Genomic DNA, 17,612 nt, shown 5'->3' with positions numbered 1-17,612 from the left:
AACCTAAAGTTTCTACTGTTTGCAGTGGGATGCTTTTTTTTATGATGGCTTTTTTTTTCTTTTTTTGAAAATTTTCCAAATTTTATTTATGTTTATTTCTATTTGAGAGAGAGAGGCTGGAGAAGGAGCAGAGTGAGGGAGACAGAGGATCCGAAGCAGGCTCTGCATTGACAGCAGAGAGCCTGACATGGCGCTCGAAATCATGAATCGCAAGATCATGACCTGAGCCGAAGTCGGGCACTTAACCGACTGAGCCACCCAGGCCCCCAAGGATTAAGATGCTTTTATTCTGCCCCTGAGTGCCAGCACACTGGCGTTGTCTTTGACTCCAATTCTTGGTAAAAGGATTTAACACATTCTGAGACCTTAGCGTAGAAAATGTAATATATTGAAGGTGCAATGGTGTACTTATTACAAAGTCTGTCCTGATAGGAAAGAAATGCTGGTAAAAGTAAGGTCCTTTTTGTCAGGATTTTGGTAATTGAAAATATACATCAAAAAGAGAAGCATAAAAGAGTCTTTAACAGTCTGCTTAGAAATCTCCAAGAAAACGGGGCATCTGGGTGGCTCAGTTGGTTAAGCGTCCTGTTGATTTCGGCTCAGGTCATGATCTCATGGTTCGTGAGATCAAGCCACACATCGTGCTCTATGCTGACAGCGCGGACCCTGCTTGGATTTCTGTCTGTCACGCCTCCCCTCTCTCTGCCCCTCCCCCACTCATACTCTCTCCCTCTCTAAATAAATAAACATTAAAAAAAAAATCTCCAAGAAACTAATCCAGTATGGGATTAGGATTCAGTGTTCGTGTAACAGGATATATTGCAATAAAAAAATGAGGGATGTGTTATCATTTAAACAAAAGTCATCAGGGACATAGGATCTTCCTTTCTTTGTATTCTGTCATTCTCCAGTCATCAGATCTAGTTCCAGGAGGAGAGGATCAGAGCAAGGGGAAAAGACACTGCTCCTCCTAAATCAGTTCTCTTAAAGTTTCCCTAGAAGCCCCACTCAGTGATTTCTGCACCACCTCTAGCTGCAAAAGAAATTGGGAAATCCAGTGTTTTAGGTGGGCTCTTAACAAAAGGGTGGTAGAATTGGATTGTATAGGAGCTAACAGCCTATTCTATAAAGAATAACTTTCTCTCAGGGCTCCTGGCTGACTCAGTCAGAAGAGCATGCAACTATTGATCTCGGGGTCTTTGAGCTCAATCCCTATATGGGGTGTAGAGACTAATTAAATAAATAAAACTAAAATAGTAATGATAATTTTCCCTCAAACCAGCAAAAGCACATCAGAACTTTGATGGGGGAAAAATCCTGTTTGCAATAGCAACCAGAACTGTAGATGCCTTGAGAATAAACCTAGCAAAGTAAAGCACAGGAAACATGGCTGAAAAAATAGCTCCAACATGTTTCTGGATCAAAAGATTTGATAAAAATAGCTGTTCTCTACAAATTATTGTCTAAATTTGATGCAGTCCTAAATATTTTTTTAAGTTTGCTTGTTTATTTTGAGAGAGAGAAAGCACAAGCTGGGGAAGGTCCGAGAGAGGGGGAGGGGGAGAATCCCAAACAGGTTCCACACTCTTAGTGCAGAGCCTGACATGGGGCTCAAACTCCTGAACTGTGAGATCTTGACCTGAGCCCAAATCAAGAGTCAGACACTTAACTGAGCCACTCAGGCACCCCCTTATTTAAATTTTCAACATGTTATTTATGATAAAATGTTTTTAAAGTTCATCTGAAATTTTCCACATACCACAAAACTATTACAGTTGACTGGAGATAGGCAGACTAATGGAACAGAAAAGAAAGTTCAGAAACAGGTATCTGTTTATATCGAAATTTACTAGATGATAAGAGATATTTCATACCAGTAGGGTAAGAATGGACTGTTCTCTTCATTATCCAATATCACAGCTACTAACTACAACTTTCCATTCATGAAATTAAATACAATTCAGTTCCCTGGGAGCACTAGGCATATTTCAAGTACTCAGAAGCCACAGGTGGCTAGTTGCTGCTGCACTGGACCGTGTATGTCCACACATTTTCATTACTACAGAAAGTTCCGTTAGCACTGCTCTAGATAGTAAGGGGGAGTCATGTCTGGTACCTACTTACAAGGAAAAGGTGAGATCCCTAACTCTAGGCCTTGGAACTTTTTTTAAAAACTCCCCATATAATTTTTAATACATAGCCAGGGTTGCAAGCCACTGATGTAGATGGTCTTCTAGTTGACAAAGATGTAGCTAAAATATCTCTGATTTTTTTCAGAGGAGTCGTCTTGGGTTCCATCACTTGTGATTATTACTGTGATTATTTAATAGCAGTAATGAAAATTCCGGCTTAGAAAATACTTTACTGTTTCTTTTCAAGGAGGTATAGTAAAAGAAAAAAAACATTTATTTTTTTGAGAGCGAGTAGGGGAGGAGGGATCTCCCTAAGCAGGCTCCATGCAGACTCCAGTGCAGAGTCAGACGCTAAACCAGCTGAGCCTCCCAGGCACCCCACAAGTGTACTAGATTTGCTCCCAACTGTGTGTGCACCCTTGGGGTGGTATTTGAAGCTACCCTCCCCCAAGCTGTGCCTGTACCTTCCGTGGCCTATGAGTTGGGTGGGGCAAGGACACTCTGAGGTGATGTGTGGGAAGGTAACATTACAGATGCCAAACAGTTGCATTTAATCTTTTCTTTGCTTATTTATTGGAATCCATATGAGGGAGAAAATACTCACTTTGTTTTTCTGGTATGAATTGGTAACTTCCCCAGGGTCTTTCCTTTATTTGGGTACTTTTGCTACTCAGGAGTCCTTTTTGAGAATACTTTATACTGACCTTCTAAATATGTTATGTGTCCAGTACAGATGGAGCTACTTGAATATTATGTATACACACAATGCTCTTTTTTTTTTTTTATGTTAGAGCGTGCGAGCGCAAGTGGTGGGGGCTGGGGGCAGAGAGAGAGGGAGACTGAGAATCTGAAGCAGGCTCTGCACTGCCATCACAAAACCTGACATGGAGCTTGAACCCACAGATTGTGAGATCATGACCTGAGTCGAAGTTGGACCCTCACCCAACTGAGCCACCCAGGCTCCCCTACATATAAGCTTTTGATGCTCTTCTAAATAATGTTATTAAAGCATTTTCACAGAGATCCAGATGATATTTTTAAACACTTCTACGTTAATGTGAATGCTTCTTGGGGGACTGCACTTTGCCTGGGTAATCTAGTGAGATCGGTCCTTCATGTAGTTTTCTTATCTGAGAAGCATGGCTTCTCCTGACACCAGAGCCCAGCGCCATCAGACTCGTGTGCGCCAGGAGGAGGATTTATGTGAACCCCATCCTTCTGCCATATTCAGAAAATATCCAGTAACCACATGGGTCTTTCGGGCTCTGAAAATTGATTTCTTGTTAAGTTGGTAGATCTCCGTTGTACCTAGCGAGTGATTCCAAACCTGTTTTCCAGTATACCTCCTCGTCTCTGGTGAGTTCAGGAGCTTCACAGTTCTCAAATTCCCATAATTTAAATTCATTTAAATGTATAAATATGTATACTTGCCATACAGCACTGTGAAGGAGATCTTAGCTCCAGGCAGGTGTCGTTAGACTTCAGAAGGATAATGGAGTAATTAGAATGTTTTGTGTGAAACATTAAAAGCTGTGCCTAAGTTATTTTGGATTTCTTAACTTAAAAAATAAAATCATGGATGCAGAAAGCTAGTAATTCAAAAAGTACGATAGAAATTAAATAGGGGCGCCTGGGTGGCGCAGTCGGTTAAGCGTCCGACTTCAGCTCAGGTCACGATCTCGCGGTCCGTGAGTTTGAGCCCCGCGTCGGGCTCTGGGCTGATGGCTCAGAGCCTGGAGCCTGCTTCCAATTCTGTGTCTCCCTCTCTCTCTGCCCCTCCCCCGTTCATGCTCTGTCTCTCTCTGTCCCAAAAATAAATGTTGAAAAAAAAAATTAAAAAGAAAAAAAGAACTTAAATATGTTTTACCATAGATGGTAGGAGATAAAAGTGCTTTTGAGTCTCCATTGACTTTGGCAAACCGTTAAGACCTGTGTGTGATTTATCTTAGAAATCATCAGATGCTTACATAGGAAGCCAACAAAATACAGCACTTAGTAGTTTTTTTGTCTTAATTCCCACAGTGTTAGTAAAACCAGAGCAGAAAAAGATCACAGTCTTGGGGCACCTGGGTGGCTCGGTCAGTTAAGCATCTGACTCTTAATTCTGGCTCAGGTCACGATCTCATGGTTCAGGGGTTCGAGCCCCACATCACACTCTGTGCTGACAGCACAGTACAGAGCTTGCTTGGGATCTTTTCTCTCCTCTCTCTGCCCCTCTCCCCAAGCTCACTTTCTCAGAATGAATAAATTAAAAAAAAAAAAAATCACTGCTTAAGGAGTTAGATTGGATCCACTTGTTCTGAAGGAGTACATGTTGGGTGAGTTTTCCCCAGAAATACTCTTTGAGAGTTTTTCTAGGAACGCCCATATACGTGTGCCGTATTCCCCAGCCTCTGGGGTGTACCGTGGATACTAAGCAGCAGCTCCTGGAACCATTACTTCATTCTCATAAATGAAGTCCCTCTAAAGGGATCACCAGTGACTTGAAATAAGGCCTGAGGATATGGTTATCTGTGAAGTATCCTTTAAGGCACAAGTTTAAGAGACTCCTCATTCTTGGAAGTCTGACACAAGTAGTCGGTGCTTGTGGCTGCTATCTGCGTGGAAAGGCCAACAGCATATTCCCAAGTTCCAAGTGTTTCCACATGTTTCCACTGTGGTGAGATCTCTGTCTTCCAGAGTTCCGCCACAGCTCTTCATGTATCACTGGCATCTTTAAATACCTGCCTCCTGGGGCGCCCGGCTAGCTCAGTCAGTAGAGCATGAGACTCTTAAATACCTGCCTCTTCAGTTGCCAGTGAGAGATGGTGAGAAAGAACTAAAGACCTGTTGTGAGCCCTGTTCAGTTCTAGAGGCTCTGATACTCCTCTCTGTACTTCAGGAATTCCAGATGAATGGCTACGCAGAGAAAGTATTGGCTAACTATTAAACGACTTATTCAAAACACTGAATGCTTTCCTAATCGTCACTCTGTTTTTCTCTAGGGACATTCCAGCTATATCACACACCTTGACTGGTCCCCAGACAATAAATATATAATGTCTAACTCAGGAGACTATGAGATATTGTACTGTAAGTATGAACGACTAGCTATGGCTGAGATGGGTCTGTCGGGCACAGATGAACAGGCTGTGCAGAGAGTGCGTGCTGGCCTCTCTGATTTGACAAAGCACATGTTACTCTGAGCTAAGGAATGAGACTCTCAAATGTGGTTCACTTCTCCCAGAAAGTAATGAATTAATTTAAATATGTAGATATGTAGTCTTAAGAAATTACTCAGGGAGATTGCTGCTCTCATACAGTTTTGTGTTTGACAACTTTTCCTGGAGACAGGAAGGAGTATAAATGGATAGGCATTTACGCTTCTTAAAGAAGCAAGAACAATTTCAGTGGGGAACAAGTTTGTGGTTCTATGAACGGTAAAAGTGAGCACTTTCTTTTCCTTTTTAAATGTGTCTTAATGTTTTTCAGTGTGTGGATTATAAATACAAGTAAACGTGGCTAGTTTGAATCAAGATGCACTTTCAAATACATTTGTACACAGGCACTATGATTATACTTCCTGTTTCTAAATTTAAAGGGGACATTCCAAGTGGCTGCAAACTAATCAGGAATCGATCAGATTGTAAGGACATCGATTGGACGACATATACCTGCGTCCTAGGCTTTCAAGTCTTTGGTAAGAACATGACACCTGATGAGGAAAAGGTAGTTTGTGGGGTTTTTATGTATAATACTTACTTGGTTAAACTGCTAAGTGAAAAGTAGTCTGCATATGTTCTTCAGTGTTGTCGCTACTGATGCCAGCCTCAGAGAAATTAAGTGTATTAGGATTGAACCATTGTGAAGTGTGTTCTCTGCAGAGTCCAGCAGACTTTTGGTCCTCAATAAATATGAAAGACAATTAAAAGGAAAAAAAATTTACAATAATAGCACAGATTGTCTTCCCATGTTTTTCCTCCAAGTAAAAACTGAATTTTTTAAATTTGTAAATTTTTAAAATAGCTTTATTGAGCTATGATTCACATGCTACATAATTCATCTATTTAAAGTATACAGTACAGTGGTTTTAGGATATTCAGAGTTGTGTGGTCATCAGCACTGTCTGCTTGTAGAACATTTTCCTCACCCCAAAAAGAAAACCTCTACCCATTGGCAATCACTCCCCACCTCTCCCCCTTCCTCTGCCCCCAGCAGCCACTCATCTGCTTTTTCTCTAATGACCTCTGCCTATTCAGTAATTCGTATAAATGCAGTCACACGATATGTGACGCATTGAAACAGGTATCTTTGCTATAGACCGTTTTCAGGTTTCATCCACATTGTAACCTGTATGAGCACTTTGTTTTATGGCTGAACAATATCCCGTTGCATGCAATATGCATGCACATTTTGCTTGCCCATTTATCAGTTGATGGACTCTTGAGTTGTTTCTGCTTTTCAGCTGTTATAAACAATGCTGCTGCAAACAAGCATGTGCAAGCTTTCGTATCGGCATGTCTTCGTTTCCCTGGAGTATATATCTAGGAGTGGGATTCAAGGGTCAAATGGTAACCTTGTGTTTAACCTTTTGGAGAATGCCAGACTGTTTTCCTGAAGCGGCTGCACCATTTACATTCCCACCAGTGACGTACGAGGGTTCTGTTTCCCCACATCCTTGTTAGCAGTTCTTACTCTTTTGCATATGAATGTCCAGGTGTCCCCCCACCATTTGAAGTATAAAGGCATTTTTAGTAGATATTATTTAAAGATAAAATTTGGAGTGCAGGGGCACCCAGGTGGCTCAGTTGGTTAAGCATCCGCCTCTCAATTTCAGCTCAGGTCATGATCGCAGGGTCATGAGATCAAGCCCCATGTCAGTCTCCGAGCTGGGCATGGAGCCTGCTTGGGATTCTCCCCCCACCCACACCCCCACCCCCACGGTCCCTCCACTTGCGTGCTCTCTCTCAAAAAAGTAAACACAACTGCTATAGAGATGGAGGAGAGTGCCTAGACTAGCAAGAAATTTAAAAAATAATCCGGACTAGTCCACATACAGTTTCATTACTCTGGGTGAAACTGAAGCAGTAGCCAATGGCTGGTAACTTACCTAGTTATTTAAAAAAAAAATTTGGGGGGGCGCCTGGGTGGCGCAGTCGGTTAAGCGTCCGACTTCAGCCAGGTCACGATCTCGCGGTCCGTGAGTTCGAGCCCCGCGTCAGGCTCTGGGCTGATGGCTCAGAGCCTGGAGCCTGTTTCCGATTCTGTGTCTCCCTCTCTCTGCCCCTCCCCCATTCATGCTCTGTCTCTCTCTGTCCCAAAAATAAATAAACGTTGAAAAAAAAAAAAAAATTTAAAAAAAAAAAAAAATTTTGGGGGGCGCCTGGGTGGCGCAGTCGGTTAAGCGTCCGACTTCAGCCAGGTCACGATCTCACGGTCCGTGAGTTCGAGCCCCGCGTCGGGCTCTGGGCTGATGGCTCAGAGCCTGGAGCCTGTTTCCGATTCTGTGTCTCCCTCTCTCTCTGCCCCTCCCCCGTTCGTGCTCTGTCTCTCTCTGTCCCAAAAATAAATAAACGTTGAAAAAAAAAATAAAAAATAAAATTTTTTAATGTTCATTTATTTTTGAGAGAGACAGAGCACAAGTGGGGCAGGGGAAGAGACAGAGTCACAGAATCTGAAGCAGGCTCCAGACCCTGAGCTGTCAGCACAGAGCCCAACGCGGGGCTCAAACTCATGAGCTGCGAGACCATGACCTGGGCTGAAGTCGGTCACTTAACTGACTGAGGCACTCAGGCGCCCCCGTACCTTGTTATTTTAATGAAACAATACTCATTTACTTAGTAAGAGGTGTCAGTTAAGTATTTTAGGGGCACCTGGGTGGCTCAGGTCATGATCTCACGGCTTGTGAGTTCGAGCCCCATGTCGGGCTCTGTGCTGACAGCTCAGAGCCTGGAGCCTGCTTTGGATTCTGTGTCTCCCTCTCTCTCTGCCCCTCCTCCACTCATGCTCTGTCTCTGTCTCAAAAATAAACATTAAAAAACTTTTTTTTTTAAATAAAGTGTTTTGACTCAGCAAATTTACCGAAAACTTATTTGTTCTTTAGAATAGCACTGAACCATAGGAGGCCAGCATCTCAGCCCTTATACATTCCATAAGTTCCATCTAGTCTAATAGAGTTTTGTGCTAATTACATTGACATCATCACCAGTGCCTCATAATGATTCAGAATAATTAAATTTGTAATGTCTCTGGACATAAATCATAGTTATAGGAAAATTCTGTGGGGCAGCATGGTAGACTTGTAGATGGCCTATGCATTTCTATTAAGAATCTTCGAGGTTCTCTTCAAGTGTCCACCTGAAGGGAACAGCAGAGAAGGAGTGTGTGCATTTTACACAGTTTCCCCAGAGTCTCCTTGGAAGAACTAATGCTATGGCTTTCTTTCCGTACCTCACCACACAACTAACTGAGAACTTCCCCTCCAACTAGAAACTTTAGAAAGGAAGAGCTTATTTGCAGAGGTGAGTTAAACTAAAACAAATGAGTGCCACCTGCTGGTTACTAGTGAGTACTTTTGTGTCTTTAAATTTTCCATCTTGAGGCTATTTTTGGTTTAATTTTATTATTAGATTTCAGGTAAAACTTCATCCTTTAAAAGAGGTATTGCACTACTAAGAAATTTGTAAGGAAAATGTTAGCAGCTAAGAGTTTGAACACAGATGAAAGTAAGATTCTAAAATTAAATAAGCCTATGTAGTATCACAGTTATATTTTAGACTAATTTTTCTCCACCACTGTGTTTCCCTATCAAAGGTGTCTGGCCAGAAGGATCCGATGGGACAGATATCAATGCACTGGTGCGATCCCACAATAGGAAGGTGATCGCTGTTGCTGACGACTTCTGCAAAGTCCATCTGTTTCAATATCCCTGCTCCAAAGCAAAGGTAAAATCAATATAATGAAAACTAGTGTTGTAGGGCCTTTTGTTGCGGGCTAATTTTGTGTCAGTGATAAGAAGATATGTGCAGAGTTACTCATTACTACCCGTGCTGCTGAGGTGCACAGAGGGACAACAGTGCCCCTTGTAAGTGTTCAGGCAGGCCCTGCTCCTTTTAAGGTCAAGCTGGTGTTTTATTATTGTTTATCATCTGCTTTTTAAATAATTTTTTAACAGGTTTAATGTCTCCTAAACCTACTAACCTACTTTGTTACACATATGATCACCATTATAAAGCTACGGGGTCAGGGTGCCTGGGTGGCTTAGTCGGTTGAACATCCCAGCTCATGATTTTGGCTCAGGTCACAATCCCAGGGTAATGGGATCGAGCCCTGTGTTGGGCTCCATGCTGAGCATGGACCCTGCTTAAGATATTTCTCTCTCCCTCTGCCCCTCTCCAATAAAAAAATATTAAAAATAAATACATAAGACCAATGGGGCCATTTTTCTAAATCAACTACAGTCCTGCCTGCCTAGTAAGTTCTCCCTTAGCCATCTCAGCAGAATAATTGCTAATGTCTGGTAAGTATACCAAACTGATATCCAGAAGACACAGACTGTTCGTTATTTTTTAAAATATATGGTCTGACGGTATGGATGTGTGTCCAATTATTCTGTTTTGTTTCTCCCGTGTAAGTAAGTATTGAAAGGCAATTGCTGCTAGTTCTGTTCCTCAGATTTGATGACTGTGGCTTTGGTCTGAATTACTGTTTCAGAAACTGAATTACTTCCCTTACCTAGTCACTTTCATTGCTGTGAGGAGGCATGTAAAGAATGAGGCTAATTTTCTGGTCTGATTTGTTTCACACAGGCTCCCAGTCACAAGTACAGCGCCCACAGCAGCCATGTCACCAATGTCAGTTTTACACACAGTGACAGTCACCTGATTTCAACTGGTGGAAAAGACATGAGCATCATTCAGTGGAAACTTGTAGAAAAGTTATCTTTGCCTCAAAATGAGATCGTAGCCGATGGTACTCTAACCAAAGCCCCCATCTCTTCCATTGAAAGTGTCATGCAGTCTGATACTCCCACACCGCCTCCTTCCCAGCCCTTAAATGAGGCAGCTGAAGACGAAAGTAGAATAAGCAATTCTCCCACACTTCTGGAGAACAGCCTGGAACAGACCATGGAGCCCAGCGAAGACCACATCGAGGAACAGAGTGAAGGGGGCAGCGAGGACCTCGGTGAGCCTATTTTTGAGGAGCCATCCAGTGAGATAAGCAAGGAGCAGAGTGAATCCGTTCTTACCGAGGACCGGCAAGGCTCCCCACCCCTGTCTTAACACCAGGGCTTCAGCGCGATTCTCTCTCCTCCTTCAGCTGCATGTGATCTTGTGACAGAGTTCAGATAACAGGCTGGGAAGCGACGCAGATCACTATTGATTGCGATTTGCGTTTCCACACGATCTGTTTTCAGTGGTCTTACCTTCAGTCTCAGATGCAGCCGACCATGACGGTTGTTTGGCGTGTGTTGAAAATTAACCAAACCCTTAATAGCAAGAGAGACTGAAACATTAATGTCTCAGAAATGACCATGTATGTAAGTGGTGTGATGTAAATACTGGAAACAAAAACAGCAGTTGTATGGATTTGAAATCAACCCCTTGTTATCTGAACAAGTCTTCTTCAGGAACAACCAGAGGCATCACAAACACTGTTACTCATCTACTGGCTCAGACTGTGCTACTTTTTTTTCCCTGATGCAGAAAAAGAAATCAGGAAGAAAAAAACGCTCTCTTACTGAGCTATCCTCCCACCCCAATTGTCTAGTGGAAATTTTTTAGTTAAAAACTTCAGTCTTGCCACAAGCGATGGTGTTGCCTTGAGTCCTAGCGCCGTTTGCTTCCACTAGCGGTAGGCGTCCAGATGCTGCCTTTCTAAGTCGTGATGAGGAACAGTCCCTTGATTTCTTGTGTGCAGACCTGTTGTATCTGAAAACTAAGAAAGCAGTGGTTTGTTAAAGAGCTTTTAATGTATATTAAACCATTAATTCTCAGAAATAATGGGTTCCTCCAAGGATTCCTTTACTGGCCGAAACATTTTGTGATGTTTGGCATCCACATGAATGGAAGAAAAAACCGCATGCCTATAAAACTGTAATAATTACTTGGCTAATTTGAACTTAGCCTTCCTCATAATTTGTCTCTTTCATAACAGGAGAAATACAAATACAGTAAGTTTGAATCGGTGCTTGAAATTCATTGGTTTTATTGTAACTTTTATACAGATTACATTGAGGGATAAGACACTCAGCAAATTACAAATTCTTTTTTATAGAAATATAACAGTCACAGTCATTTTTTATAAATTGCATACTTAACAGACTTGCTACATATGCTCATTTTTCTCTGGTAGAGTTGCTGCAAGGCCTTGCAGTTCTGACGCGGCTGCCCTCTGCTGTCATGGGCAACGCGTGTGTTATGCATTGGATAGTAGGGGGGTTTTGTTTTGTTTTAAGTTTTGTCAGATAACTATGTTTTTCTTAAGTACATGTTTCCTACTATAAAAATAATTACTGACAAATACGCATTTCCTATATATTTGTTTATACATTGATTATAAAATACTGTTTTGATTTATTTTTTAACTTGCTGAATTGTTCTTTTGTTTTTTGTTGGTTTTTTTTTTTTTTTTTTGTTAGACCATGTTTAGAAACTTTGAATGAGTTCAGAAGTCTTAAGTATAAGTATGCAAGTGTTTACGTGATTATGCCATTCCAAAGTGCATCAGAACTGTCATTCCCTTCTAGTATCTTCTCAGGAGTAATACAAATCAGGTATTTCATCACCATTTGGTAATTAATATACAAACTCCAGTGAACTCCCAAGGACACTCACAACATTTATATTCACATGCTGTATGTAAGGGTGTGGGTATGTGTGAAGGGGTGAGTGTAGACACTCTGTGTGTATCTATAGAAGATATACACCACATTGAAAATACTCAGTGTATATCTCTATGTGTATAGGTATATGTCCACGTATATCTCTTTCCTTTTGTTTACAGTTCAAAAAAAAAACCTCAAAGGAGTTCTCTTCAAAAGAAGAGACCTAGATTCCAAGCAATCCACTTTTCAGTATGTTCTGTACATAATTATCAGAGAGCATCAATAAATGCCAGGCATATATACTTGCCTATTAGTGTAACTGAATCATCAAGATCAGCATGTGCTCCTTCCCTGCAAGAAAAATACTGAGATGAACAAGTAGTTCTAGAAGAAAAAGCATTTCTTTACCTGGGAGATACAGCTCTCTCCGATCAGCAGGGAGTGTGCCTGGGACACCAGTCACCGTTGCGGTTGCTGTGTACAATGAGATTTATGACGGTGATACTCTTGGGTGGTAGTTTCAAAAGACACTACTAATGCGCAGAAGCGTTCCAGCTCTCTCGCTGGCAACTACTGTTTAATGGTCAATTAAATCTGTGATAATGGTTGCAGGTGGGTGGGATTATGAACTTGTAGATGTTTTTAGAAAAACTTGTGAATGAAAATGAATCCAAGTGTTTCATGTGAAGATGTTGAGCCATTTCTATCATGCATTCCTGTCTCATGGCAGAAGATTTTGAAGATTATGAAATAAAATAATCAAAATGTTTCCTGTGTCTTGACTCTTCCTTTGCTTGTGCTGCTCGTCTCCACGCTGTCCAGCCATCAGCTGACCACCGCTTGTGGACACAACCATCCTGGTGGGAACGAACTCCCATCTCGTTATGTTAGAGGAAATTACTTCTCATTTATGCTCCCACTTAACAGGCGAGTAGCTTCATTTTCATTTATTCCACGACTACGCTTTCTCACGTTTAACACCGGATAACCCTGGTGATCCTGGCTACCTGCCGGACGGACTCCCATCACCGCCGCCCCGCTTCAGCCCTTGTGAAGGCCTCGCGCTCGGGAGGGCGCCGCGGCCCCGGCTGTCACCGGCCCTCCTGTGTTGTGCAGGGACCCAGAGCCTCTGTATGCCACAACCATACGCCTGCTGCTACGACTTCTTCTCTCTGAAAAGTCAGATCGGGAGCATTCCATACCGTCCTCCATTTTAAAGGCACGGAGATGATGGGGTTTTCATCGTTCCCTCACTCATCCGGGCTGACCCTGAATCTTGTGTTCGCAACCGCCCACAGACACGAACCCCTGAGGGGCTACCGTGGGGTAGGGATTACTTACCTCACCGATTCGGAGACAGAAGGGCTGACACATCTGAGCAAACTCACTGAACAATGGGATTTTTTTCCTCTCAATAACCTAAGGGGATCCCAAAGGGGGAAATGATGATGCATTTGATTCTGAGCACACTGAGGTGTTGGTATAACTTCTAGAAGGAATTAGGTTTCCAGCTTAGAGCTGGCACTGAAACAGAGTTCAAGAACATGTTTCTGTTCTTGACAGGCCTGAAGAGCAGACATGTAGGACTTGGGGCAAGGAGAGCTGCCGGCGGGCCACCTGTGTGGCCCAGCGCGGTCCCATCACCCTGGCCCTCATGTGCCGGGAGTGTTCCCTGCGGGCGAGGAGAAGAGCTGGGAGACTGGGAAGTGGCCCGTGTTCCCAGACTTCGATACCGGCCAGGACTTCATGTTTTGTAACCTTGCGCCTACAAAGGCTACAAACTACATGTTTTGTAAGCTTGCGCCTCTGCTACTCAACCTAGGAGACAGACATCCTTTAGGAACAGGGAGGGAGGAGGAGAGAAGGAGGGTAAATCTTCGGAGAATCGGCCAAGGGGCTAGGGAAACAGGGAGCCTGTGTCCATCTCTGACTTGGCTGCGGGAGTGAGTGGGGGAAGCCGCTGCCCGCAGGCTGCCCGTCTGTCGCCAGCACGGAAGCCTGTCCCTGCTGGAGAAGCCGCCTTGGCCTGGGACGCCCAGGACTGGAGTCCTCGAGGACCACAGAAAGGTCTCAGGCATTTTTCCCAAAAACACAGATGTAACTTTGTAAAGAGGCAGCTCCTGCTCTCTTCACGGGGTCATACATAATGTCACACTTTCTGTGCCAACCGGTTCACCTATTCCAAAGAAAACCTGAATTTCTACTCTACGGGCGTTACTAAATCCCTACGATAACCCTTAATGCTCTGATATAAAGAAGGCAAAAGAATAAAGAGAATCCCAAACGGAGAAAAGTCTCACCGTCTCTGGAAACGTCAGCTTGTTTCACTTCTGCATCCCCGGGTGACATCCTCGGGAGGCCGTGGCTTACTGAACCGAACACATTTTTGTGGTGGTGCTTTTTAACCAATCCTGAAATATGGCAGAAAAAACTGGTGCTACTTCTGTATCTCAGAGGACGCAAACAGGAAACGGGCAAAAACAAAAAACAAATGCTCCGTGGCTAAAATCCGGTCCCGCCACATACCTAATTGCTGTTCCACGGTAACAGCTGGCACCTCAGATGACACGTGCTTTCCGTGTGTTAACTCATTCAGTTCTTCCAACAATCCTAAACTCCATTCTCTCCGTTCTACACACAAGGCAACTTGAGGAACAGAGAAGTCAGGTCACACTACTAGCAGGTGGCTGAGCCAAGGCTGGAAGCCAGGTCCTCCGGCCTCCAGAGTGACCATTTAGTCGCCGTTAATACAAAGGATGAACTAGGTTAAACGAACAGCAAGCATTTCGAGCAGCAGAAGGAAAAACCACAGGAAGCAATCAGACCCGGAGAAGACAGCACAGGGCTGCGAGGAGAGTCACAAAGGTGAAGGGACCCTTCTCACGCACAGGTGCCCTCTCCCGCCGCCCCTAAAACCAGAGCGCAGGGCAGAGAAGCTTCCAGGCCCTTACACCATCCTGCAGCTGCACCTGCAGCCGGCAACTGCCTGCTCTTCCTGCCGCCTTTGGCCGGAGTCAGGCACATGTGTCCTCCGTCCCTAGTGTTCAGTTTAAACCTGTTTGTGTGGCGACGCTGCTCCCTCATTTTCCAACCTTTGGGCAATTTCCATTACACCCAAAAAGGAGCGTAGCAACTTCTGTCATTAGCCAAGTGCATTCTCCACTCTGTCCCCATCCCATTCCCCACCCCACGGCAGGCCCCGCTCGGCCACGGGGCTTTGATCTTGCACCTCCTGTCGCTCAGCAATGTAAACATGTGGTCCTGAAAATAGATCTTCCTAGGGAGCCACCCATGGACACAGAGATGAATACGCATAATCACAGTGCTAATGGCTAAACATCTTAGTGGGATGACACAAAACCGGCTCCAGAGGCAGATTTCAACTCCTGGCACAGTTTACTTTCCCCAGATCTCACAACAGGAACGGCAAACACAGAGGGTACCAGAAGAAATGGTCCCAGGTGGGAAAAATAACCTTTCAGTAAAGAGCCAAGCCTTCATACCTGATCTTCCCGCTTCATTCTGGATGTTCACACAGCCACCGGGCCACAGCGCTCGGGAAAGGTCCTCGGAGCCTGCCTCGCACAGTGATGCCCAGTTAGCCAACACCGGGCTGGGCTGACTTGGAAACCTGGTTGGGAGCAGGGAAACCAGAAGCCGGCATTCTCTTACCATGTCAACCGCCGAACACTAGTTCAGTTAACCTGAGTCGGGTGTCTGGACAAGGCGGGTCCTCTTGATTCTATAGACTCGTCTCCCTGCGATAAAAACGTCCTCTGCCGCCAGCGCCTTCCAAGTGGTAGCCAGCGGGCTACCTGGGACATGTGTGTGGCACCACATCCGAAGGAGTCGTCCACGCACCAGGTGTTGGTCACCACCTGCCTCGTGCAAGGAGCTATGCCGGGATCAGCAGGGAATCCGATGGCCAGACTGACCCGGCCCTGCCCTCGAGGCGCACGTAACCAAGAAAGGTGGGATAGTTTAGGATTCGTATATAGCCAAGTCGGCTTCCCCCCAAGTTAGAAAACTTAACTGCATGCTATAAACAGTATATGATCTGAAACGTGACGGGTATCCTTCACCACGGAATCTTGGGTTGGTCATTTACTGCAACCACCCACCCATTGCTTAAATTCTCTAACAACAGCCAAAAGGTGAAATTTTTATGTTTAATAAAAAACGATGTTGGGGCACCTGGATAGCTCAGGCGGTTAAACACCTGACTCTTGATTTCGGCTCAGGTCACCATCTCAGTTTGTGAGTCTCGGACTCGGTACTGGCAAGGGCGGAGCCTCCTTGGGATTCTCTCCCTCTGCCCCTCCCCCCACATACATGCATTCCCTCTAAATTGACCACTTAATAAATAAAAGAACCATTGATACATGAAAATTTAGAAGAAGCCTAAGAGTATTCATTATTCATAGTGAAAAAACCAATCTTGAAAGCTTATCAACTGTATTTCCATGTCTATAACATTCTTGAAATGACCAAACTACAGACAACTGGTTAGTAATTGCCAAGGGACAGGCTGCTTGTCAGGGGCGCTTGGCTCCCAGGGTCTGTGGGAGAATTCCTAGCTCATCTCAGGCAAGGTGGAGACGGCATCTGCCATGGAGTGGGGGGGAGGGGGCAAGAGGCGACCTGGGGGCGCTGGGGATCCACCGGGCGGTGCGCCCCTCGGATGACAGGCACGGAGGGAAGATGGCCCTCTGGTGTCCTCCCGCTTGGCTGGGCCACTCGGTACCCCTCCCTCCTGGTTTCTCACCGGCTTCTTCGGATCCGGAAACTCCCTTTCTCAGAAACCCTCTCCCGAAGCGACCCTGCTGCTGCTTCCTGCCCTCGGGGCCCGGAGCTGAATCACCTTCCCTTATTCAGAACTAATGAAATGACAAGAAAAAAAAATTCCACTCCTTAGGCGGCCCTCCAGACACCGCTGCAGAATTGAGATTAGGTTATCAGGGTTTCTCCCTTGAGACAGACAGAGCCCGGCTTCCCGGGCAAAATCCATTTTCACGTGGCCTACTGTTTGCTGCCCGTGAATACCCCCTCACCAGAATCATTAGCAGGAATGTTTGCCAGGCTTTGACATTTCCATTTAGAAGATGAATTAATTCGGGGCTGAGCCAAGAGTCCCCTCCCTCCTGGAGGAACTGTGTTAAGACTCAGCCCTCACAGGACCCTGGAGCATCGGGAAGATCCAATCCGGGTCTCGTGGCACCACGGGTCGGCCCTGCCTCTGGGCAAGTGAGGAATCTGACAGAGGAAACAAAGCTGAGATGAGAAAGCCATTTTTCACTGTGGGCTCAGGTAAGTTTAGGTGCCATCGGTGAGGGCCAGACCCACGCGCAGCATCCGAGGCACGGGGGAGGCCCATCCGGCGAGCTTCGGGCTCTGCCCCGACCTGCCCGGTGAAGGCCCAGCGTCCACAGAACAGGAGAGAAAGAGCCCAGCTGTGCTACTCGCACAGGGAGGAAGACTGTCCCCTCCCGACGGCCGGCTGGAGCCTCCCACACAATGAACAGTGTTTGCACTGGAAGCGGGGAACAGCACGACAGATTGTCAGGAAAGCCAGGAAAGCCTGCAGATGGCTCCCTTAATAAAGCCGCCATGGAGGGCCGCCGAAGCTGAAGTGGTTTCTATGGGAAACCCACACATTAAAATAGAAGACAGTTCTT

General features: G+C 44.9%; 1 protein-coding gene across 10 annotated transcripts in view; it reads left to right on the top strand.

Annotated features, from left to right (window-relative positions):
- Positions 1-12,706, top strand: part of EML4 (EMAP like 4) — a 161,772-nt gene extending 149,066 nt beyond the window's left edge. For all 10 annotated transcript variants that reach the window (XM_019827636.3, XM_019827638.3, XM_019827639.3 and 7 more), the window contains 4 exons: positions 5,117-5,204; positions 5,713-5,811; positions 8,925-9,055; positions 9,920-12,706. In XM_019827636.3, the coding sequence (XP_019683195.3) occupies positions 5,117-5,204; positions 5,713-5,811; positions 8,925-9,055; positions 9,920-10,393 (792 nt within the window). In that variant the 3' untranslated portion in view covers positions 10,394-12,706. The remainder of the gene's footprint in view (positions 1-5,116; positions 5,205-5,712; positions 5,812-8,924; positions 9,056-9,919) is intronic.
- Positions 12,707-17,612: the final 4,906 nt, after the last annotated feature.

Source organism: Felis catus, chromosome A3, assembly GCF_018350175.1.
Source record: "Felis catus isolate Fca126 chromosome A3, F.catus_Fca126_mat1.0, whole genome shotgun sequence".
NCBI lineage: Eukaryota > Metazoa > Chordata > Mammalia > Carnivora > Felidae > Felis > Felis catus.
Note: the sequence above shows the minus strand (reverse complement) of the source record. Positions and strands in the feature narration are given on the sequence as shown.